The following is a 26,727-nucleotide window of genomic DNA, read 5'->3' as shown; positions in this document are numbered from 1 at the left end:
TGGCACAACATCTGGACACTACTCCTTGGCTGTTCTCTGTCATGCAGCTCTGCTTTCTTAATTCCAAGTGCTGGTGCTGCTCTCAGTAAAAGGCATCTTCTAGTTTGAATGAGTTAATTTCTGGGCAAGAATTTTGATTAAGTTTCCTTTGTCTCTCTCCCTGTATTACTTCAGAAGTGCTGAATTTAGTCCTGGTTCTTAAGATCAAAGTTTTTGAAACACAAAGTTTTTGCAGGCAGGAAGGCAAGAATAAGCCAACATTCAGCAGTTTTAGCTGGACTGTCAGAAATGCTGTCAGAGGCTTGTGTGATGAATGGATGTGTATTCCCAGCACCTGGTGCCTGTTCATTGTTTCATATTCCATACAGACATGGAAATGCCTCCTGCATGTTCCTCTCTCTTTGGGTTCTGTGTCCTGTTATCCCAGCCACTTCTGTTTCCATTTCCTTTCTACTCTGTTCATTGGCAAAGCATCTAGGTGGGACCTTCAGCAAACTGCTGTTTCCAGTGTTCAATTCAAAATGATTGGACATCTAGATTTGGAGACAAATGCCGCATGAGCTTTTTGTTGAAGCAGTGGGTGGAAAAACACGTATTTCTCACTGGCTGAGTTCTCATCATTCATTTCTTTGCCCTTCTCAGTAAGGTCAGACCATACTGAACTCTTTCTTACTGAATGAGAAATACTTCAGATGAGTTACTTCTCATGTCTGTATTGCACTAGAATAGAAACAGTACCCTGTACATATTACTGGACAAATATTCAAGTAATATATACATTTTACTTGCCTGATCTGAGCAACAGTTAAAAGATCTTGGGAAATATTTACTGTTAATGCTAAGCAAATGTCAGTGCATCAGAAAGAGGCATAATTCCTGTGTTCTGGTTCTAAAGCATTACAGTACAGGGGAAATTCTGACTGGTGAAATTCTAAATAGTGAATTGGGAAAAATGTTTGTTATTTCTTGAGGGTAAAATTCTTGACCATTTTTAAGAGTCTGAGAAATCGACATTGCTTACAAGGTTGCAAGGAGAGGTTTTTATAGGTGAAAGCTTCACCCCCATATGTCCTTGGGGATTCATTCTTCACACAGCTTAACCTGAGGGCAACTTTGTACCTGAGCAAAACTCCAGAGTCTCATCTGAAGTCTGCATTTGCATTTGTGATGACAGTGTAAGACAAAGTGATCACAGAATGAAGATTTGTACCACTGCCACTAATAGCTTTAAAAAGCTTGGTCCTTCCTTTCAGTTGTGTAAGAAATTAACAGTGTAGGCCGTCCTACTTTATGATTTTAGTTAGCAGGATACCACCTACTGCTACTAAAAAAGCTTGTTCTTGGTTTGCCTGTTATCTAGCAGTTTAGAAAAGCCTTCATCTGGTAGGCTAGAATATAACAGGAAATGCTAAAAAAAGTAATTCTGAGATCAATACCAGCATCTGGCTGGAACTGCTTCATTGACACTGACATGTTGTTTATAATAAGTAAACAAAGCTAGCCTCTCCTATTTGATCTTTCTGAAAATAGTTAAAAAAAGAGCTTTTTTCTTGAACTTTACCACAGCACTGTTCTGCAGTGGGTCAGTTCTGTGCTCACATTTAGTTACTTGAAGTGCATGGGCATTGTCTGTTCTCAGTGCAGTCAGCAGTACTTTAGGAAGACAAACTCTTGTCTCTCATGTGTAATAGGACCAGAATGTGTGACTGTGTTTCACAGACATAGATACACCTGAGAATAAGGAATGTAACTTTAGCAGATTTAGTTTTCTAAGCAACTTTAAATTTGATTGCCAGTATGGCTTGCACAGAGTATAGAAAGCTCATAAAAGGAATGGTTGTAATACATGCTTGATCTGGGCTTTTATTATGATACAACCCATGAGGAAGTTTGTAAGGGAGGACAAAACATACAGATATAAAAACAAAAAGTAAGTACTAAATGCTGTGCGGAGAGGAAAAAAAGCACAATTGTATGACAGTTTGTCATGTTTCCTGCCAATGGCAGGCTGTAGGCCTAACCCTTACATGCATTTTACAGTTTGTGTATGCTAACATGTCCTTTTTCAGGTAGACTTATATGAAAGTCCTGCCTTTAAAGAATGGACAGAAAAAGTATTCTAAGTAGGCATGTTTGCCCCAAGAGTCAGTACCAGAAGAACATTTTCTTCAAAATGACAAAATGTAAAAAATAGTAAAAAAAAAAAAAAAAATCAGAAAAGTGACCATAATTGTAGTTCATTATTTTAAAGCCGTTGATAATGAATGATAAAGATGGGGAAGAAGCTTTAAATAGGAATAAGATGATAAAATCAGTCATTTATTTCCTTATATAATTTAAAACTTGCAGTGTTAACAACAACCCTGATCTAAAAAATTTCTAGCAGGTTTCTCCAGCTTATTTTCCTGGTGAAATTCAGAGGACTATGAGAGTTCTGGGTCTTACAGAACAATCTCCCGAGGCATTCCAGAGCATCCAGCACCTAGGGAATATGGACTGTGCTAACTCTGTGCTTGTGCCAGGGCCTTGCTTCTTCTCCTTGGGTAACTGGTGCTTCCATAGGATTTACATCCAAAGAGTAGTAGAAAAGTGGGGAAAAAACGAGCAAACAAACAAACAAACAAACAAAAACCCCACAAAATTTAGGAGTAAAATTGTTCAGAAACATTATTCTAAAAGGTGACACCATGTATCATAAAAAGACTGAAACATGGTGGGTCATGTTGCTGTTACAACAGATGCCATTTTGGGTTGTCATTATAGAAAAGCTATGCCCAGGCATTTTGTTTTTCCCTTTTTACCAACTGTTTAGCTATACAGTAACAGCAGTGGTAGAGAAAAACAAGATATTGTTTTTTGCTTCATTATGCAATACGTCTGCTTTAGTGACAAAGCTGTTGTTGCACATGTTGACTCAAACCAAACCTTCTGAGGTTCTGTTCTTTTCTATTTCAAAATAGCATCTTGGCACTTCTTCGTTCTTTGTTTACGGATTTTCCCCACTGTTTCCAATGGTTAGTAGTTACTAATATGTTAGTACTTCCATTGCTGAATGTGCAAAATTATGGGGTTTTATATGTGAATAAAGATTATAGGCTCAAATCATGCTATTTATTTGCTGTCAACAATTCACATGATGTGCGGTTGTCTTTTAAAAAAATTGCTGGGACAGCCTGTCCAAATGTAAACAAGGAAGAGCAAGTATTGAAATTTCTGTAAGATCCTCTTTCTGAGTTTATATTTCTTAACCAGACCAGTTTAACTTTCCATATCCTTTTTTTCCCTCCCCCTTCTCCTCTTCCTCTCACTTTCTTTCCTTGACATTTGCTGTATAGAGAAAGAAAATTAAAAACCTGTCAGTAATGCTCAGGATTTGACTGCTACATTATCACTACATAAAATCCAGGAAAATTATTTTTCAGCACTTTGCATTTTCTTTGAAACCTGAATTCAGTAATAGAACTAATTTTTACGTGTTGAATTATATGTGAGACAAAGTATGTAGGCCTGTCTCTGAACTAATCTGCATGACATAGAAACTGATTTAAGTCTAACAAACACAGACACATCTTAATTTTAGTTTGTACCAAACAATATCCACAGCAGCAGTATGGACAGTAGGAGATCCCTGAGATCATCCACTTCCCCATCACTCTGATAAGATGATGACGCCAAGTACAGGGCTGAGTCGAAGGAGATAAATTTAGCTGTGCTATACTTGAGGCAGTAGTGTTTGATTACAGAGATCTCAAAATGGAGTTGTGTATGTGGGTTACATATTTCACAGATGTATGAGATGCTTTGGGGAACATTTATTGTTCATCTGGGATATGCCTGCCTTGACCCATAGGCAGATAGCATTCAATAGCAGAACGTTCTCCTACTAATGTACAAGGAATAGTACGTCCTCTGTACTAATTGTCCCAGAGAACATCCTCTATTCTTTTTCTCAATTTCAGATATTTTCAAACGTCTTTACACTCTCAGTCAACTGTTTTCCTGAAATTATACAGTGAGAAGTATTTTTCCCCTAACTTTAGTTCTCGCTACCCATCCCTTAGGTAATTAGGTTAAATTGAACCAAGACCACATCTTAGTGTGGGGTGACATGTGAGACAACTGATGGGACGTCATGGCCATGGATTTATGATGAACTTGTATAACACACTGAAAGGGATTTTTGAATGTCCAAAGATGAATAAGGCTGTAAAATGAACTCATAGCTGCAACCAAAATGGTATTTTGGAGAAGGCAGCTCAGTACTTGCACAAGGACTACTGCTCCATGTCTTTGAGGGTGCCCCAGCACTGGGAACCCATGCAAGTAGTTCTGCCCGTATCTGCTGTTCCTGCTGTGCAAAGGTGGATACAGTGCTGCAGTACAAATTTAGATTTTCAGACTATTTATGAGGAAGCCAACTGGTACTTCCTCCTGAGCTGTAACACCACGAGTTTCCGTTCTGCACCATGTCCTGCACAGGCTGTACTGAGAGCTGCATGTCTGTTTACAAAGCAGGAAAAAAACCTGCTTGAAAATCTCAAACAAACAGAGCTCTACATATTGCAGAAGTCTCTTTTAATTAAGAGTAAATTGATCCAGAACTCAAGGGCTGGAGTCTCTCAGGCTGTTCTTTAGTAGGTGAGAACTGAGAGAAAAGTTGCTTTTTTTTTTTTTAATCAATTATGTCAGGAAACATTTGTGGTTCACTCATAAGAAAGAACGTTTGTTTGTTTGCCTATCAGTAACAATACTGACATGAACTCATAGTAGAAGCTCAACAAGCACTGTTTAAGATAAAAAGAGAGTCAAAATTTTATAACTGCTGCTGAGTGTTGTTAAATTTCTAAATTGTTTTACCTGGCATTTTCTTAGATTTACTAAATTGCTTACTTCACTGTTAGAAAGTCCACATACTTTCAGCGAATTTACTTTTTAAACTACAGAAGTGTATTTTTTTTTCAGAACTAGAAGCAACAGGAACTGACATTTAAATAGCTCCAGATAGATATCGTGCAGAGAGAACTGTAATATTTGCAATTGTTATGTCTGTCATCTGAAACTTCACACATCCTGTGCATATAACAGATTGTTCTTTGAGGCTTGAATCTACCAACATTACGGAACTTCTCTGCAACATGTAACCTCAGCAGACTGCCAGCTTTTTTAAGACTTCTGATCGTGTCTGTCATTGTCAGGAACCCTCTGATTTATATAAGACAGTGTAAAGTGCTTGGGTTTAGGACCTTACCAGTGGCAACACTGTTTTAGAGAAGGAGATAGGAAAATATTTCTAGTGAGAGGATGAACACATTTAAATATAATTAAGAAATTGAATGTCTCATTAGAAATGTCTAGCATGAAATTCATGCATATGTAAGAAGGTTTCTAGTAAATCCAGAATTGACATTATTTTGTAATTCTGCACCGCAGCTTAACATTGGAGTTCAGTTTATAGTTTGTCACAGTCCATGTAATTTGGCCAACATGGGTTAATCATACAGTTTGTTTGCAGGTCATTAAAAAAAGTGGCAGGAATTTTCCAAAGAATGCGGGAGAGCTGGTCAACCACAGGCTGTACAGCTAGTGTTAGCAGGATGTGGGCTCTGCCAGGCATCTTTGAAAGTTCCAGCCAACACCCTTTGACTCAGTTATAAACCCCTGCTACTTTCACCTTAGTGTGAGGCCATTTATTGGAGCTCCCTTACGCAAATACAAGCAGATAGCTCTCCCCTGGTTATTTTGAGCTACTCTCTTGTTGCAGAGCAAACAAAAAAAATCTGTTTCCCATGAGGAGAGTCATGTTAAATGAAACCCTTGCATATTGAAGAGTCATCACAATGCAAAAGCCATGCTGCATTTCAGTTGGCCTCTACTGCTTGAATAACCTCTCTGGCCTGCCAACTGTAATTTAGAATACCTTGAGGCTGCTGTAATTTATGCTGACCAGTGTGAAATTGCTCTTCCCTGCTCAGTCCTCCTAGTTGGAGGGAAGGTCCTTGCTAAGCATGCCCACATGAAGATTTCCAAAGCACTGAATCATGGAGAAGGGATAGAGTATTTTCCTGAGTCATGATGCCACTCTGTTTGCCTTCCAGTGTTTTGATTTACTCCAACCACGTGACTTCTTTTGAAACATGTTATGTGTTCAAGGTTTATCTGAATAATGAGCTGTTTGCAATGCAGAGTGCATCTGACCATTAATGCTCACCTTCAGTACAGCTGCCATGGCCTTTGAAGTATTATTTTTATGAAGGCATCTATAGCCATGTATAAAAGTAAATGGAAGCCAGATGTTTGTTTTTAATCAAATTATGCTTTTTCACTCTTTGATTTATAGCTTTCAGAAAAACAATGTAATTACTATTATTATCATAATTATTATCATCATCATTAAGTACTTTTAAAAGAATGGAAGATGATGCCTCTTTTTAATACATTGTTAGGCAGCTGAAGTACATTATTTCATTGTGACTTTTTTCTTTTTATAGTGGACAAAATTCAGTGTTTCATATGTTTCAAACACCACTCAGTTTCTGAACCAGCATAGACATAAGGATTTACTTGTGCTGATTTGGAAATTATGACATCCTAAAATTATAAAAAGACAAGTTTATGATTAGCCTGTGATTTATATATGTTCTATTTGAACTACTTAAATATGACTATTGCTATAGGAATGCAGTGTAAAAACACAGCATTTTGATATACGTTATTAGCTGGTTTTAGTTTGTTATTAAACACTGTAATAAAACTGTTAGGAGATATATTGTCACTGCATTTTATCCAGAAAAATGATCTTAACACTGATCTTCGATCTTAACACTGTAAGCCAAGCCACAGGAAAAAATACTGATTTATCAACTTTCAGGTCTGTCCCAGGTACTCTAAAGGAACCTGATTCTCTCAGCTACATATCAGATACTACTTACACTAGGTTTCCTAAAAATGAGTCTTCTACTTGTCACTTCTAAAAATGTTTTAAATTAAAAAGACTCTTCAAAATCTGCATATTCATGGTAAATAAACTTAATTTAAAGGTTGAATGACAAACTGGTTGTCATTGCTTCCCCAGCCAAAACTGCACATCCTGTGGACTTACATGTCCTGTATCAGGTTGGTCTCTGTGATGTATGTATGTGGCATTAAGATGTGTTGTTTGGTGGCTTTTAGGGTTTTTATTTCCCAATTCAAAGTACATGAAACAACACGAAAGCTGCATTGACAGTATTTTTGTAGAATGAAATAGAACTATGGTGTGTCCTCACAGGTGGCATTTGACCAGTGTTAAATTATTGTTGACAGACTGTACATGATGGAGGGAGTCAGATCTGTCAGATCTGATGTTCTTTTATCACTAATGACTTTTTGGACTCCAAACCTCAGTCTGCCTGTTTCTGGATATTGACTTGAACATACATAGCTGGAGTAGTGCAAAACAGAGGTAGATGTTTTGGACAGTACAAACATTCTTCTTTTTTTAGACTGCAGCAACACATTTTTTCTTTCCCTTGAGTTTCTGAGGGATTACTTTTTCCATTAAATTTTATTATGCATATATTGTGCATATAATTATGCATATATTGTATGATATTGTAGGTGATTATGGCTAGACACAAGCTTTCTTACAATCAGAGACATTGACAGGTAAGAACCAAGCAAATGCTAAGTAGGAGGCAAAACATCAAATCGGATAGGCTTGACTCTGTAAATTGACTGTAAAATGTTTAGCAAGCATTCACAAGAGTACAGAGACTTATCTACATTACACCTCAGAGGCTTGATTGGGAAAGAACAGCTCAAGCACAGACCTAAATACTAACATTGTAATGCATTTGTTTTAAGTATTCTTTTGTGTTTTTCCCTGAATTTCTGGGAATTAAAGTGCCTGGCCATTTTGTGTCTGGATCCTCTTTTAATATCAGAAAATGAGAAATGCGGGACCTTATCATTGTGGAATACCCCTAAAAACATCTAATCCCTTCTCCAGTAATGCCTATGACAGGTTTCAGACAATTTTTCTTGAAATTCTCTTAAAAGAAGAAGAAAAAAAAAAGTGTGCAGAGAGCCAGAGTACCATTCAGAGCCAGAGTACTATTCACAAGCAGTGTTGCAGAGCTGTGAGAGATGAGAAGCTGTTTATACATCATTCCCAACAGATTTTTGTTCAGTCAGAAACATTGTACAGTATTCCCCACTTCATAGTTCTTGTTCAGGAAGCTTTTACTCATGTTTAGATCTGGGTGTAATTTAAGGCCCTCAGCATGTATTTTGCAGCAAGGAAAATATGTTAGAACATGGAGAAGGTGTTATTCTTTTGCAGTTTGTCTGCATGAATTTTGCCTGTTCCTTTGCCTAATCGTGACTGCCTATATATGACATGTCTCTTTACAAAGAAATAGAACAAATCTAAACAATTTGTTTCTCTCTTTCTGAGGGGAATATGTTTATAAGGCTTCTTGTAGCCTTTGCTGCTCTCCTGTGAACTGCCTTCTTCCTTTTTACAACACTGACTAGGTCTAAATTATTACTTCATAAGTGTTGCAGCATATGCTGCTGTTCATACATCAACACATGATATCTACATTCTTTTCAGCAGCATGAGGTTATGACTCATGTTCTGTTTAATGTGATGCACAGTAATTACCAGATTATTTTCTGCAGAATTAAGAACTAGCCATAGTTCTAGTAGGAATATAGTAGGTTTTCCAGATTTACTTTATGTTGCCTTACATTGTGTAATTCAAATACTGCCAGAAGTGTCAAAGTTTATAAACTATATCTGTAAGCTCACAAAAGATTGAAATCACTTGTATTTGATGCATTCTCATTCCAGAAAAGTATCTTGATTTTTCCTTTTGATTCTCATCAGTTTAATGTTCTTTGTGTCTCATACTAGTTCAGTTGCATCTGCTCAAGAGGCTTATGTTGGTTAAATCATTTTGTTGTCTTATCTGACATTTGCAACAACGTTAGTACATGTCCAGTCATCTCAAATTTCCCTATTTCAATATATATTGAAAACAAATGTCAACAGGCTAGCTGTGTTTTCAGGTCAGTTTTTCAGAATTCTTGGATGAAACATATCAGTAAGTCATGACTTTAAAATGTCTTTCAAATATTGTTCAACATCTTCCTTAGTTATTAATGGACTGGAAAATATTACATTTACTTCATAAAATATGAGTCTGGAATAAGGAGTTTCCATTCGGATTTACCACAACACAAAGCTGAGAAAGAAGTCTATTGAATTTCAGTTATAATTCAGAATGTTATTGACATCTGAGGTCTGTTCTGGAAAAGTAACATGGTATTCAGTAGGGACATGTAGAAAGAGTCTTGCCAAGTATAATTTGCTATGCAGAAATAGAATGGGGAATAACGGGCTGTTAACCAGTTCTGCGTAAAAAGATCTCATGCATAGCATATTGCGGACAATAAATTGAGTGTATGTCAACATTACTATGCTGTGGCACAAAATGGAAGTGTGGTATTGGCCTATATGTAAAGCCGCTTACTCTTAAGTACACATAAAGCTCTTCTGCTTTAGCCATCTACTGAAATGAAATGCTGTCGAAGGTTTAGGGCCCTGCAATTGAAGAAATGTGAGTAAAGCTGAGTGGTCAATGAGATTCACAGCAGTTTTAAGTGTAAAATACTCTCAGATAGTGAATAGAAATGTAAAATCTGAAAGAGAACAAGTTGCTTTTTTTGAGGAAGCCTGGAGTGTATGAAAACAGATTGTAATCTGATTTGTCTATTTTCACTTTTTATCTTTGTTTTATCCACTCCATAAAGAAATTCCTGAGTGAGCATGACTAATGATTCAAGCTCTGACTTTTGTTACTTAGGTTTTTCGGTATACAGACATCTTTTGTTCACAGAGGTGACAAAATACAAATGAGTGCTAATTCATTGTCTGACCTTTGTCTTTTACCTTCTTGATGTAACATGACCAATATGAGCAAACTCACACACTGCAACAAGTCCCCGTTCTGGAGTGGAGCCTTCCCCACAGTTCCACTATTCCTAGAGGAAGGGAGAAGTGTAAGTGCGGTTGAGCTTCACACCTGGGATTAAATAACAGTGATGGAAAAATAAAAATAATGTATTTTTAAAAGCAATAATAACAATAATATTCTAGGTCTAGATCCGGAGAGAAACTCACAGTAAATAGAAGTTAGGTAGATAGGTACCTGTTGGCAAAAGTAGAAGAGAGCACTAGGTGAAAATGTTTTTACAAGCTTAACTTTCTGTAGTTTAAAGCTGCTTTTGAAGGAAGATTTGATTGGAAGTCAAACATTCCAAAAGAAGAATAAAACTGTCTTCAGTGCACTGAAGTATTTGAAAAAATTCTTGCTTAGAAAGGAACAAGATACGTCAGAACTTGCATCCAATATCTTCTGTAATTTTTTTAAAGAAGTCTGTAATTCTTTGGCAATTTTCATATTTTGCTTAAAAATTGTTCCAGTATACATCATGTTTGTTATTTTTTTCTTCTTTATACTAAAACTATTCAGAGAATTAAAGGATGGTCTCCCATATCTTATGTAGCTGGAATCCTTTTCCTTGTATTAGGGAATGTTGTAGATTAAGAGATCATAGAAAAGTTTACAACAGGCTTAAGTAGCATACTTCATCCCGTTGAGAAGAAAGCAAATGTATGCATTCATTTTATTGATTAAGAAGAAATTAAAAAGAAAAAAAAAAAAAGAAAACCAAGGATACACCCTGATTCTGGCTGTCCAACCAAGGTTATCTTAATAAATAGAATGACTAAAATATATATAACTATTTGAGATGTTGTCTTTTCTAAAAAGAACATTAGTTTATTGGTATCCTTATTTAAAAGTTCCAGCTTAGTTTTTATGTACATTGATGTTAATAGAGAAATAATATGTATATTGAAGGTGTTTTTCATCATTCTGGTCCTGATAAAAATACATAGAGTGAATGTGTTATTGCTTTGTACTGAAGGCAAGGGAAAACCTAATTTGATACTCGGTGTTTTGTTTTGCTGGTTTTGTTTTTGTTTTCTATTTGACCATTGCACCAAAAGAAATCTAAAGTAAGATTTCTAGATTTGTATATTTTCTTGCCCATGTAACTTTTCAGGTTTTTTTAGAGCAAGTGCCTAGGTTTATGCTACTTTTGTTCTCTGAGCATAAAGGAATGCTCACAGAAACATTTCAAGACATTTTCAGATAGCTATTTAACAGCATGTGTGATCTCTGAAATACAAGAATGTATCAAGTTGAAAAAGATAAGATTTCTGACTGTAAATGCGGTTTTAGAGAACATGTTTCTGTGCAGATTCTTGGTTTCAGTCTAATCCCTAAAAGTAGTATAGACTGTGGTGTTAGGCCTTCACATCGTTATTCTATTTGGGTCAATTCAAAGATACGTTTGGGAACAAAAAGTTAGTTTCATATTTAAGAAATATTAAAATTAGATTAAATAAACCAACAGTGAAGCCAGCAGGCCAATGGAGGTGACTTCTACTCTTGTCAGTACCGGTGAGGCCACACCTGGAGTCTTGTTCCAGTTCTGGATCCCTTGGTCTGAGAGAGACCTACTCATACTGGACAGAGACCAATACAGGGCCTGGAGCACCTCCCCTGTGAGGAGAGGCAGAGAGAGTGGGACTGCTTAGCATGGAGAAGAAAAGGCTCAGTGGGATCTCATCCATGATCATAAATCCCTGAATGGAGGATGCAGGAATGACAGAGGAAAGCTTTGTTCAGTGGTGCCCAGTGCCAGGAGCAGAGATAGTGGGCACAACTTGGGCAATTCAGAGAAGCTAACTTCCCTGTTGCTTACTTACTCGCTCACTGATGTTATCAGGCAGTATTTCAGCCTGTTGTCTCACTAAGCCTGTGCCTTCTGAAGAACAGTCAAACAAGGTATATAGGATTCTGCTGGAAGTTATTTTGTGATTCACTTAATATGCCAGACATGCTCTGGGAGTGACAAAGAACTAAATCCCAGGGACTTGCAGGACTTTCTGAACAGATTACTAACAGCATGCTCACCTGACCAAAGGGTAATGTATGCTAGTGAGACAAATACCCAGGCTCTTCATAGATGTACATTACACCAGCACTGGAGAAGAACTTATTTAGCTGAGCTGACCTGAAAAACAGAAGGGCTGGGTAAGTTACACCCTTTTAATAGGGAGAGCATACTGACTAGACATACTGACTCCTGAGCTGTCCCTTGGGCTGCTCAGTTTTGCGTCATCTCCAGAGTAGGTCAGTGGCACTAAAGCACATACTTACATCAAGGGAGTTCTCAGCAAATCCTGATCAGTCATACAGTGGAGAACTCTAACTATCATCTCCATATCTTCAAGTTATAGTCTTATATGTTTTTGTTTTTTTTTTTTTGTTTTTTTTTTTTGTAGTAAGTCATGTTCCTAGCACATCTTTATAAATAATTGTAACTATAATAAATGGAAAGAGAACATTTTTTTTTTTAAGTGGCAAGACGGAAGCATTTGGCTTCATTGTACAAATGACATATAATTTCCAGCAACTTGAGAAGAATTTTGCCTTTAAGACTTGTTCATTTATTTTAAAAATATATTTCTCATAATTTAATTTATGGTTTTAAGAACTAAGTATAGAAAATTGCAAAATGACCTTTTAGACCTTTATGACTAAGAATGATCACATTAAATGAAGAAAGCTTGCATAGAGTTGGTTAAAATATAATTTGTTCTATTGCAACAGTTTAAATCTCTGAAATATTGCTCACGCTAAAATATAACATGCATACTTCTAAGGTACAAATGTTATATTCCTTAATATATGATAAGGAATAAATCCAGAAGAACCCAGTGCATATTTTTGAGATTACTGTGGGAATAGAGATAAAGGAAGTATGGGATAGGTGAATGGACAATGAGATTGAGAACTAGCTGACTGGCAGAGCTCAGAGGGTTGTCATCAGTGGCACATAGTCGAGTTGGAGGCCTGTAGCTGGTGGTGTTCCTCAGGATTCATTGCTGAGCCCGATCTTGTTCAACGTCTTCATTAGTTGACCTGGATGAAGGGATAGAATGCACTCTCAGAAAGTTTGTTGATAATACAGAGTTGGGAGAAGTGGCTGATGCACCAGAAGGCTGTGCTGCCATTCAGTGAGAGCTGGACAGGCTGAAAGTTGGGCAAAGAGGAAAACAATTATGTTCAATAGGGGCAAGTGCAGAGCAGCTGTAGAGTTGGAGAGAAATAACCACATGCATCAGTACAGGTTAGGAGATGATCTGATGGGAAGGAGTTCTGTGGAGAAGAGCCTGAGTGTTCTGATGGACAACAGGCATATTGTGTGAAGTTCTACGCTCCCTAGTTCAAGAAAGGCAGGGAACTACTGGCTATCGTCCAGCAGAAGGATACAAAGATATAGAGGAGCCTGGAACAACTCCATTATAAGGAAAGGCTTAGAGACCTGGACTGTTCAGTCTATAGAAAACTGCTTATAAATAGCTAAGGAGTGGGCATCAAGAGAATGGGGCCAGACTCTTCAGTAGTGCCCAACAACAGAACAAAGACCAACAGGCACAAACTGGAATACAGGAAGTTTCATCTGAACATGAAAAAAACTTTACTGTGAGGGTGATAGAGCACTGAAACAGGCTGCCCAGAGAGGTTGTGGAGTACCCTTCTCTGGAGATACTCAAAAGTCACCTGGTCACTTTTCTGGGTAACCTACTGTAGGGAAACTGCTTTAGCAGGCAGTTGGACTACATGACCTCCTTCCAATCTCTATGATTCTATGATTCATTCATTTGATTCTTTGATTCTGTGATTTGTATTTTTTAAAGTGTATTCTTATTTACTAATGGCTTGTGTTTATAAACAGCATTTTTTCCCATTTTTTTCATCAGGTGCTTCATTCCAAATGCGTATGCTGCTCTCTTCACTGCTGCACTAGTGCCGTTAATGTGCTTGGTGGTGGTTTTCGTGGTGTTCATTCATGCCTACCAAGTGACCCCACAATGGAAAGCTTACGACGATATTTTCAGAGGAAGAACGAATGCTGCAGGTAGGCTACATCAGCTACCCCTGAGCAAAGAAGTCAGACTTTCAGCATGGTGCTGAAAGTTCTCTCCCGTCCAAAAAAACCCACCAGAAGCCACTGCTCAATAAATACCAAAGCACTTCTATAAGATTAAGCATGCTAGTTGTCCCTTTTTAGTCTGTGGATGTATTTTCATGATGAAAGTTATGCAAGTGCTGAGCTGTTTTACCAAAATGAGAAAAAAAAAAAATGTGAAGCCTATACAAGAAATTATTACCACTTGTTATGTCTAGTTTGGTAATGAACATAGAACTAAGTAAGCATGCTGTCCTGCATGGTTGTGCCTGATGCCAAATAATACATTTGTAAGGAGGGAAGAGGCTGGGTGAGGAGTAGCATCATTTTCTGGTCGAGATAGAACAATGGTCAAGATACTGAGCAGTGCCTGGCCCTTGCTTTACGGTGTGTCCTGCAGCCGTGTGGGTCTGTGGGCTGCATGTTGGAGTACTTGGAGTTAACATCACTGTTTTGAGATTTCTTAGTGCTTCGCATAACTGAAATGTGCTTGAAAGAAAAGATCTGTCTCATGCAAAACAGGATGTATTGGTCTGTTTGCTCGGCTGCAACAATTGCAAATACAATTACATTCCCAAAATAAATTTGCAGCAGTTCATACCAATTCTGAATAATATGATACTCTGTGGAAAGCTTAGAATAATTCTTTTGTTTTCACGCAGTTCTTGAAAAAATAAATCTGTTTTATAAACAAGGACAAATATGTAGATTTTAGTAGAAATGTGTCTATTTTCTTAGTGACTAAAGGAAGACAGATTTTACAGCCTTTCAAAGAGTCTGGAATCATTTTTCCCAATTTGTTAGATGAATATCATCTGAACTTAAAAGGGACAGTGTATTATTAAAAAATTCCATCCAGCAGTCCAGTGCTTGTAACTGTTTGGATTTACAGACAAGCTGTAGTTTCAAATTTGCAATTGTAATTATAATATGAAGCCAGGAGATGTTTTATTTTGAACATTTTTTCAGAGATCTATTCATTTTATAAGAAAATGAAAATGAATATAAAGCACTTATTATTCAGACATTTCTTCAAAATTGAAGTGACCAAGTGTCAGCTTTATTAAGAGCTATATATGAGTTTGTATAAGGTCTGCTTATAAATATGATATTCAAGACTTTACTTGCACTTTATGCTTTTATTTCTTTCTGATATAAAGGGGACTGCCTGGAGTAATCACAAAGGTGGCTGTTTATTCAGTGTTGAATAATAAGGTCTATTTATTTATAAATAACTAGGGTTTTTTTAGTATCTCTAAGGATGAAGATTCCATATCCATATGCTGAAAGGTAATGTTTGTCTCGGGGCAATTAAGCCAAATTGAAAAACCACACTGTATTCTGAAACAGTAACATTACCATAAGCAAAGACTTGTAAGTGTAGATTCTTTAGATGACTGCGTAAACTGCTGGAAAAACCTCCTAAACTATGTAGAGCTAACCTGAAGTTCCAAATTTGTGATCTCTACTTGAGGAAGGTTATTGCTAACTTTAATAGAAAATTAATAATAGGAACAGTTAAATGTATCCTCATATGCAGTCTATACTGTTATCTTCAAATAAAATGGGATGCTAAAAATTTACATATATTATTACTCTCTTTTCTCCTGCTGTTGGAAGATTCTCATGCTTACCTGACAAAGAAGTTTCATCTTGTCTCCTCCAGCTATCAAAATAAATTCTATCTGCTGTCATAAAATATATTCATGAACATAGGCAGCTCTATGCTTTATTATTTTGTTCTGTCTGTAGGAGGAGTGTTTGTTACCCATTCATAGATTAGTTACAACTTATTAGTTGTACCTCCTTTTCTGTCATGTGTATGTTCTTCCTCTTGAGCAGTCACATCTCTTCCACTGTATTCTGGTAGATTTCAGGCTTTAAAGAAAATAACACAGCATAAGGACAGTTAGGTCAGCACAGTTCTGCTCTCAGTAATCATTGCCATCTCCTTTGCCAGTGGTCTGTATCTTCCCATACAGCTTATCATAGTTTTTTTGTGTGCATGGAATAGCTCTTTAAAAGCTTATGATTATAAATAATGTTGTACTGGAGAGTAAAAAGGAATTAATATCATTTGCTAGCTTCTATTTTGTGGAATATGCAGCGTGCACACTTTTCACTTCCCTGCCTGGAGCACTAGATAAGTGAGTTTGCTTTCTCTGTTTTTTACCACTGCAGCATCACTCTAATACTAGCTGTGCTGTTTCACGCTGTGGTTGATGCAGCTTGCTCAGGGCAGGGAATTTTTCTTCACAATAGAGTGCTAGAAGAAAGGGCAATGGAAGAGTCAAGAATGAATTATCTTTTAAAACAGCCAACGTTTCTTCCTTTAAAAAAAAAGAGTGCTGGAAAATAGTGTGAAATCTGATTTAAAGAAGATGTCATCCTGAACCCCAGTGTCCTCTTTCAAATATATGCATTAGGCTTGCTGGAAAAGAGGCTCCAGTTTGAACTAAATCAGCCTGTCGGCTTTTCAGCAAATATGTTTTATTGACTGATTATTCTTCTGTATATAGAAACCAACTTCTCAAAAGTTAGCCTTGACAGCAGCCAAGTCAGGAGCATGCATTAGATAAACAGCCTCTGGGTGAACTAATATTTAAGTTTGTGGCAAGAAAGACTGTTTTTGAAAGATCTCAGGTGGTCTGAAAGCAGGATAGCTGCATTTGGCTGTAATAACAGGAGGTTGGAATAGGGCTATATAAATAGGGGACTGTTTTTTTCTTGAGAGTCCTAATATGCAAGTACAAAAATTGGAAATAAAAAAGATAGTAGTCCAGTATTTATTGTTTTCCTTTCCAACTGTTTGTTAACTTTTCATAATTTTGCAAAGATTTGAAAATATAAGGAAAAAAAGTTAGTTGAAAAATCACCTGTATTTTTGTTCTAATAATACCATCATTAATGGATGATCTCAATTTCTGGAACATCATAACTTAATTTTCATGCCCTAGGCATAAATACTGCAGTAGACTGTTCTTGATTCAGGTATCATGATTGTAAATGTGCCAGAAGAAATCTAAAGATTAAAACCTTTTGTTGCCATAATAGAACTTTATGAAGAATACCTTAAATATTTAGCTTTAAAACTATAACTACCTTTTCATGTCTTCCCTACTATAAATTTCCTTAGTATATTTGTCATCCCAGCAGTACTCAGTTCCAGCCACAACACATCATTCTGGGTAACCCATCTATATCTACTACCATATGATCCTCTCAAGAAACAAGCCATCCAAAATGCAAGTGCAGGACATTCCAACCATGCTTCTGCACTCAGGAAATTTTGCTGAGGACTGGGATTTTGATTTGAAATGAGAATATACATCTAAACTTGTTGTTACATGTATTCTTTATCCTGTAAGCTTGCACTCTACAATCTTTATCTTGAATTTTAAGATACACATCATCTACCTGAAAGAAGCAATGGAATGGTGAGTGCCAAGAATGCTTTCATCCAGAGATGACAATATTGATCTAGGAATCAGGAGCCAGGTGTTAGCCACCTCAGTGTTCACAGTATTCATCGCAGTTTTATTTTGGATAATATTTTAGTTTTTGTATTGCTCAAGGGGCTTTTCTTTTTTGCAATTAGGAGAAAAACAAATTTTTGCCTCTGAGGCTTTTAAAAATATAGCTAAAGACAAAATACACAAGCATAATTACAAGCTGAAATCAAGAACAAAGATCTGAATAAGATAACTTAAAATAATCACCTGCCCTCATGCAATTTAAATTGTGTTTTTACTGTGCTTCACATGCTCAAATTAGCTTTCTTCCTTTAAAGAATTCTGCAGAAACAAGTTAATTTGCATGATTTATGCCTATATAGTTGTGAACTTAGCATTCATTTACCATCTGGCATAATACTTTTAAATAATTTTATTGTATTAAGATGAGGAGGTACATTTTCTTTTCTTCTTGGATTTGCCATGGTATGTGCCATGTTCTCTATACAGCATAAGTTGTAATAAAATAAAATAAAGCCTAGTCTTTCATTTGATTATACCATGAAGTATCTTTAAGATTTGTAAGAAAGTTTGTCAAAAACCTGAAATTAAATGTGAATGTTGAAGTAGCCTGTATTTTATGCTTTTTAACAGTGACATGGTCTCTATTCTTCTCATGTGTGTGATAAGTATTTCTCTTCTTTAATTTCAGAGTAAAAAAACAAAAACAAAAACAAACAAACAAACAAAAAAACACACAAAAAAGTAGCAGAGTAAAAAAAAAAAAAAAAAAAGAACCAAAGATAATATTTTATCAGGTTTGCTACTTTGTATTTTTGCAAATTATCTCTGAGCAGTTTTTTCGAGTTGGATTTCATGAACATTTATTGCCAGCTTTCTAGTCTGCAGTATCGAATTGTGTTAAAGTCTGCACATCTTTAACATTTACAATCTGGAATCAGAGGTTTTGTGTTGGGTTGCTGATTGCATGGTGGTGTTGGAATTTTCTCCTTTGAGCTCTATGAGGAAGTCTTGTTAACTTCTTTATTTTGGCCACAAAATCCTGTTACCAAACTCCTTGTCAAAAAGCAGTAGCTGTCAAAAGAAATCAAAAAAGGAGCCAGCAGCACTTGGAACACTGTCATTAGTTTCAGAAAAAGATTTTTGTGGCATTTTTGTAGTTATGATCCCTGACTTGTTAAGCAATAGTCTGTAAATGTTTTACTAAGATTAGGTCTCCCACGAAACAGTGACAGTCTGAGTAGTTACACATTCTTCTGAGTCATCTAGGAAAAATGTTAGGTAAGATTATCCAGGTTTTGTAGCAGGTCTGCATGTCTAGCCAAGAACTACGAAAAGCAATTAAAGTTGTATCATCATCTTAAAAACTTGAGGAGTATAAATATAGTAAATATTGATAGTAAACTCAAAAGATCATTAAAGCTTTATTATTTAATTGATTCTTTTATTGACCTTTCCATTTTTAGGGAAAAAAAGCAGTTCAGTCAGTAGACACACTGTGAGCCCACAAAGTGGTAAAAATACGTTTTCATATGTTAGCAATGTGCAGTATATTCTTTATTTTTCATTTTTAAGTCATTTAGGTGGTTGCAAGCACTTGTTCAGCTTTATACTTCAGAGTTTAAATATTTTCTAATATTTCCAGACTTATTAATTTCTATATCATTTACACTTTTCACTGTTAGATTCTTATTCCTGGGAAATGCTGTCTCTAACAGGTAATAAAAGAAAGAAGAAAACCTTCAGATATTCTACCTGGCAGCTTAAAACTGGTTTTGTGATGAAAAAGGCCAAGTATGTAACATTAAGGAGTGGTTTTCAACTGCTCAGGCAAAAGAAACAGAAAATTGGCAATTTCAGGATCTGAATATTGTTTTCTATTCAATTGTCATTTCTAGGAAGATAATAGCATATTATCCCCTAAAGTATATGATCTAGGCCAAACTGGGAGGTTCATTCTACTTCATGCGTACCAAACTCTAAAACTTCATCAAAGCCTACCTATCTTACTGGGTGTGATTTTCTGAAAGGACTAATTGTGATATCCTGCAGACAGCTGCAATTCTGGCGATCTATAAAAGCAATTTGTTTTCCTAGTTCAGTTACTTTTCCTAGTAGAGCTAGAGGTTTGCTCCATAGCAATTAGTGATCTTAGTTTCACAGGTCTTGTTTAACCCTGCCTTCATCAGGGGGTTGGAACTTCATGATCTTTAAGGTCCTTTTCAGTCTAACCTGTCCTATGATTTTATGACTCTGTGTTGTTCTTACTCCGATGCCTCCGTTCGAGCAAGTAGTTGGTTCATTCAGCTGTCAGGTTTTTTCTCCGCCCAAGTGCAAGTTTTCTTAACTGTAAAGCACAGGATTGACAAGAAGACATTTTTAAAGAACCACTTCCTCTGTACAGCAGGCAGCTGGCTGAATGTGCAAAGGATTTCCCCTGCCGCTACCCTCTAAAACAGGGAGTGGCAGGCGCCATCAACTTAGTCTATCACAATTGATGTGCACTCCTCAGGAGTAGCTGTGTTTAAAGGTTACGTCGAATTAAAATACATCTACGAATCCAAGATCTCCAAGAGCAGAACAGATGAGGTAGTGAAGTAGAAGTGCCCTGAAGATTACTAAATATAAAGAAATCAACTTTGTCTGGTTTTGAAGAGTCTGAATTGTAAACAGGAGAAATGATGGGACAATACTGCATTTGGAAAGCTTTTTTGGCCTTTCTTGGAAGCAAAGCTCGATAAATTTTCTCTCCCAGTACAACTCCTTCAAGGTTCCCATTAAGGAAATTGTATGTTTCCACCATTTCAATACTTTTCCTGGTTCATGAATTTTATAATCCAAACATGTCCTGAGAATATTGCAGCCTTTGTTTCAGATTCTCAGCAGCATCTTTTTAATGTGAATTATTGGACAAAAATCTAGAGTGTTTAAGGACTACCCTACTGTAGTAAAATTATAGTTTTACTGCCCATAGAAAATGATTACAGTGTCGGACAGCTCTTACAACAGCAGACATTGCAGAAAAAAAATCAGGTTTTAGATATGTTAATAATAAACAAAGTCTCAGCAGTTGGGAAGAAGTGAGAGACCATGGGCAAAGAGAGCTATGTGGTAAATAAAGTGTAATTTCGCCTGGTCAAAAGCCAGCCTGGACTGCGCTAAGTCTGCATACACTGAGCAGCTGCAGCTAGGGCTGCATGAACTGCATTTATCTCTATGGAATCATCAACTCTGCCACTGTCTCTTAAACCTCTAGTTAAGGAAAAGGGAAGAGATGTTTCAGGACTTATGAACAGTCAGGATGGTGACATGTGCATACATTATGTCTGTATGGATAGATACACTGATACACATACAGAAGTATTTAAGAAGGAGGTGGACTGACTGTTGCTTAAACAAAACCTTTCATCAGTCCAAGTACTAAAAAAAATTATGTTAATCATGTAAAAAAGAGCTATCACAGTTCAAATGTATATAATGCCCAACAAAACTGCTAGACAGTACCTCACCTACATCACGCTGGTAAGGACTTGGCTGTCCAAATGCAGTCTTTTATCTTCTGAGATTTATTTCAAGTACTGTATGCATGACTACTGCACTTGAATTCAGAGTACAGTTCTTGTAAGAGAAGTTACTTCTGTCCAGAAATAGACTTGTTTGTTTGAGCGGAGTTGTCAGTCTCCTCTCCGTGTGAAGGAAAGTGCAGATAACTAGACTGTTTTGGATCATTCCATGCCTTTTTATTGGCATCCTCCTCTTTTATGCAATGCTATTTCAATAAACTTCAAGTGAATTGTTCATGATCTTCTGATAAATTTTCTGATATATTTCCAGTTTTTAAAGATTTTTGTAAATGAGAATACAACAAATTGTCTTATAAGAATGTGGGTGAAGGGAATTCAAGCAGCTGAGACTTTAAGTACTGGCAAAGTCCACGTCTGAGTTAATCCCTTACAGTACTGATAATGAAGCAATTGCTCTTGACAAAAGCATAATATTCAGTGTACCCATATTCAGCATGTGGCAAAAGACAGGTATCGTTATGCCATTTTTATTATTTTACCAAATATATAAAATTTGTAACTGATTCATTTGCACTTATTAGCATTTGTTTACGTTAACCTTTATCTGAGTTACTCTTGAAGGTGTGTTTCTTAGAGATCTTGCTAGATTTAGTGAGCTTAATTCTCTTTTTACCTGAACTAATTCAGCTCTGCTGGGATGGCAGTGAATTTATCAGAGCTATCCCTCACACACATTTGAAGATAGTAAAGTACTATCATTGTACATCCAAAGTGTTTGATATGACCTAGACAGCTTATTGATCATCTCCTTCAGCGTTAGGTCTAATGATCTAGAGCTGTAAGGTCATGATTAATATTGTGGTAACCTTCCTTATGTGATGTTTGTGTAGTAAAAGCAGCAATTGAGCTCTTCTTGCATGCTCTGCTGCCCGCAGTTTGTCCCCCTGTAACTTCCTTTCTGCTCTTCCCAGCTCTCCACCTGAGTTGAACAATATTGCAGTGTCATGCAATAGCCAAGTCATTACTTCAACTTTCTGAGAAAGTTCTCTGCATTGTTAACTTTGACCTTTGCACGGTACTTAGAGTATGCCTACATTATTGATCATTAATTGCCAGTCCATTGCATCATTTGTGCTTTCTAAAGAGCTAAATTTTATTAAATTATGTTGGTATTTAACAGAACGATTATATTTTTCTCTTAATATCTGTTCGTAAGTAAACCAAGGACTTTCTCTATGGATAATTACTGAGTTTATCTTCAGAAAGATAAATCTAAAAAACTCAGCATTTTATGTAAGTTTATTCATTTTTTATTTTGCTTTATTAGGTTATTTCTGTAACCAGACATTTTGAGATTGTCAGGTCCTTGCCAATTTTTATGAACTTTGTTAAGTACATGCCTGGTAGGTATTTAGATTCATTGTGTATGCAGTGTAGGATAAAAAGGAATCCTAATGCTTGATTTCTTAATATGCCACCTCGTGCTTTAGAGAACTTTACATTTTTAATTACTGTGAAAGAATCGTGCTGCTAGCTGTGCATATTAGTAGCTACTACAGAAAATTGTTAAATGTCTGTTGAGGCCATGAGGCATTTTTCCTTTCCCCCTGGGGACTTTAAGGAGGCTCTAATGTGAGTTTCTCAAACAGTGCCTCCCCAAAACTCTACACTGGTGCACTGTGGCTGGCATTGAGAGGGGCAATGCTTTGCACAGCACCTCTGCTCCTCTCAGCTTGTAGACCAGGCAAACATGGACTTTGTCGTGAACACTGTCAGAACTGGGGCCTGGGTGTCAGGAGCAGGATGGGCTGGGGCTGAGAGCTAAACATCCTGCTGCTTTCTTCTGTTGCTTCATGCAAGAACCTTCATGACAGTGCTCCTGAAATCCCTCACACTGTGAATACAGAGAGGGATGTGAAGTGCTGCCCCACATATGGGCTTTAGGCCAGATTTGCATGTTTGTTTGTGAATGTGAATGCCGTTAATCAGTGCAAATTTTGTCTTTGGCAGACTCCTCAATGGAGCAGAGATACTCTCTTGACATTTTATAAGGCTGGGTGCATACTCATATTTGATTTGCAGGAAAAGCAACAGTAAATCAGAATACACTGAAAAGCCAGAGCTTTGCTGTTTTCTGTGTGAACAGTGCTAACATTTGTTCCCCTATCCCCTCAATTCCAGGAGCTCTGCTGTGCATCCTGTGAATTCATCCCACTCTCCAGGCTTTGCCCCTAGCTCAGGGACATGGCTGTGCATTGCCTGTATAGTGCTTAAAAAGTGCTTCTTCACACCAAATGAAAGCCTCTGATTCTGCTTTCCAGAAATCCCTCTGGTGCTGTACCTCTTTGCTTTGATTTCCATCACCTGGCTGTGGGGAGGACTGCACATGGCTTACCGGCACCTCTGGATGTTGGTCTTCTTCATCATCTTCAATAGCTTGCAGGTAAGAGTGACCTCTGCTTCCTTCTGTCCTGCAGACATCTGGTGTTTGGGATGAGCAAAATGCAGAAACAAATAGTGGCTTGCATGTGCCACACTATAAGACCTAATGGTGATGTGTGTCTGTTTCTGAAATTCACATCTAGAAGGCATGTTAATGCATGAGGTGCACTGTTTTGAAACAACTGCCACAATTGCATGCATTTAATTTCATAGTTTATAAACTGGGAAAGAAAATTGCTTCCTTACTTATGTAATGTTACTGAGATAATTATAGCAGTAAGACTGAAGCTTCTGCAGCCTTCATAAAGAAACACATTTTTTAAATTTTCATTATGTGTTAATTCTTTTTTTTTAAAAAAAAAAGCAAACACACAAACACAAAGCTTTACTGTAACAGTGATTTTTTTGTTTTGAGGTGAGTCTTGGGGATTGGCTTTTCTCATTCAACATGGACTAATTTGAGATATTTTCCTTGAAAAAATCAAATGCAGACTAGATGTTATGATTGCTTCCCCCCAAAAATAAAAACAGCCCTTTGAAGAAAGGCTTCCATCGAATCAGCCAGTTCTGTGTTTCACTGAACTGACCACCCTAGTGCACATTATGGAGTTGTTTACAGAACAGAGGGTACTATATCATGGATGGGAAAGCACCTGTAATGTATGAGAACAGTAAAATGATGAAGAATTCAAAATAGTATATATATTTATATTTTTAATAAAATTTTTCAAAACAGGTGTATTTTAGATGTAAGATCAGAATGGGAGGGTTTCCATAAGGAAAAATCTACATGCTTTCAAAATGATCATCACAGTCAAAAACAGTTATTTAAACAGAGAAAAATAACCATAGTTTATTCTCCTTGTAATACGTTTAATTGTTCAATACAACTTTCATTTATTTATTCTGCATATATTGGCATATATGAGTACAAATTCATTATGATTTTTTTTCATTTCTGTGAAGTTGCATGAGTAGATCTTCTTCAGTAATTATCTGTAAAGTTGCATTTTAGGAAACTTTTTTGCAGTGCAATGGTCACAGCTCTTCAGATCTAGCCACAGTCTCCTTGCTTGTCTCCTCCCTTTCCTTTCCCCCTGCAAAATCTGAGAGCATAAGTGAAGCCCCACAGAATTTGCAGTAGCATGAATATGACTGTTTTATCCAAGTAATGGTGCAGAGCCATGGAATTATTATTTTAATGCATGCTGCAAGTTTCAAGATTTTCATACCTGCAGTAGCAGCAAGAAGTGAAAGGGGATGCTGAAAGCCAGTTGTGTAAAATGAGAGTACCACAATGTTTGGCAGAAATTTATTGCAGTAGTGGTCCAGCGTGATAGCAGATGACATGAGAAATGGACACAGAACATGCCTAGAATAATGTGCAAGTCAGGACTGATAACAGAGAAGTGCATGTTAGGATTTTATCTAAATCCAGACAAAACTGAGATGGCAAATTTGCTTTTCTCAATCTATATGAAGTTTTTCAGTTGTTAAATTTGATGTCTTTATGTTGTTTTGTTTCAAATCATGTACTTTGAAGTAGAAATAGCTTATTTTTACTCTTATTGGCTAGTTCTTGTTGTTTTTGACTGATCTCTTGTCTATGTTGCTGGTCAATGCAAAAGGTATTTCAGTAACTGCCACATAGATATTACATTCAGTTGTGTGCTTCTTCTTAAAGCTAATTTTTATGGATTTTAGAATGTCAGAAATACTTGCATGCATAATTTCACGCAACTGAAAAAAACAGGAATTTCTGTAGATGTTATTGTGTCATTTGATGTTATGTCTTACATAATTTGTACTGCCATGACCAGTACTTTTCTGTCCACTGCACCCCAGTGACAGCAAAAACACCACAGAACCACTTACAACGTGGCATTTCTCAGAGATATTTCCTCTGTTGCATCCCAGCTCTCAATTGTGTATGTCCAGCAGCTTTGTTTGAAATCATTCTAAGGAAATGAAAAATTAAAACACCAAATATTAGAGGTTTTACCCTCTGACTCACTGGTTCTATGCATGGGGCACAGCCTCAGCTTTGTAGCTGTAGCAGTGCCAGTGGTTGCATTGTCTTTCTGTTGGCAATGTTTCCTTCACTTTTCACCTAAGAAAGAAACTTGTATTTACCAAGCAGATGTGAATGGTGTTCAGGAGAGAGTTTGATGACCATGTGGTCTCTTGTGGTCTCTTCTGTATCTGATGACATTTGGCTTCTTAGCCTGATAGACGGTAGAATCTGGAGAATGTCTGTAGGTGGCAGCTGGTCTGCAGGATATGATACAGCACCCCCACAGCAGACATATTTCTATCAAGTTACATCAATACTTATCAATGTATTAATGTATGTTATTATAAGGAGAAATATGTTACTTTTTCTTTTTTCATTTCCTAGCACTGGACAATCTGCAAAAACTCAAAGATAAAATACTGTTTCTTTTATTGAAAAGACATGCAAAAATTTAAGATGTCTACTCTCTTGCTGGCTAATATTTTAAATTTTAGGTATGAGATATAATAGGACGTCTACCTTTCATTAGTAGACATTATATAAACTACTTTCTAATATATAAATTTATCAAAGGGATAATATATAAATTTATTAAAGGGAGAAGGTATCTCTTCAGCATCAGGTACATTAAACACTTTTCCCCAAGAGGAAAGAGAACAAGAAATGTTTTACAAGGAGCAGAGACCTGTTCCCTGTTGTTCAAGAGTTACAGACCTGCAAACAGAAGCACAGCCCGTTAAATGTGTTCGTTATCCAGATGGATTCAGCTCAGGAGACTGCAAAAGCACTGTGTATTATCCAATTCACTTGTTTAGCCACATGACAAACATTTCCAAGGACATGTACTTGACAGAAAAATCTTCTCCTAAGGACAAATTGTTTCTGAGCTCTTCCTGTGAGAAATGGTTTCCATTGGAGAGGAGCTTACAGTGCATGCTATTCATGTGCATGAACAGGGAGGACAGTCCTTTCTCTGTAACTTCAGGAATTAGCATGCGAAGTGCTGCTTGGGAGAACAATGGCTGATTTACATGGTCTCTGAGTAAACCTTCACCCAGAAAATCGGGATAGCTATGCCCCCTTTGTTCACTGAGGCCGAAATGAAAGTTTAAAAGGTATTTAAGAACTTACCCTTCTGTTGTGCTAAAAGTAGGAAATCTCAAAATAATTTTAGAAAGTATAA

General features: G+C 36.8%; 1 protein-coding gene across 1 annotated transcript in view; it reads left to right on the top strand.

Moving 5' to 3' along the window:
- Positions 1-26,727, top strand: part of ADGRV1 (adhesion G protein-coupled receptor V1) — a 251,698-nt gene that overhangs the window by 186,840 nt on the left and 38,131 nt on the right. Inside the window, exons 87-88 of the mRNA XM_048931822.1 lie at positions 13,883-14,040; positions 23,410-23,531. Coding sequence (XP_048787779.1) covers positions 13,883-14,040; positions 23,410-23,531 — 280 coding nt within the window. The remainder of the gene's footprint in view (positions 1-13,882; positions 14,041-23,409; positions 23,532-26,727) is intronic.

Source organism: Lagopus muta, chromosome Z (genome assembly GCF_023343835.1).
Source record: "Lagopus muta isolate bLagMut1 chromosome Z, bLagMut1 primary, whole genome shotgun sequence".
In the NCBI taxonomy this organism is placed as follows: Eukaryota; Metazoa; Chordata; class Aves; order Galliformes; family Phasianidae; genus Lagopus; species Lagopus muta.
The sequence above is the reverse complement of the archived record's forward strand: the minus strand, read 5'-3'. Positions and strand labels throughout refer to the sequence as shown.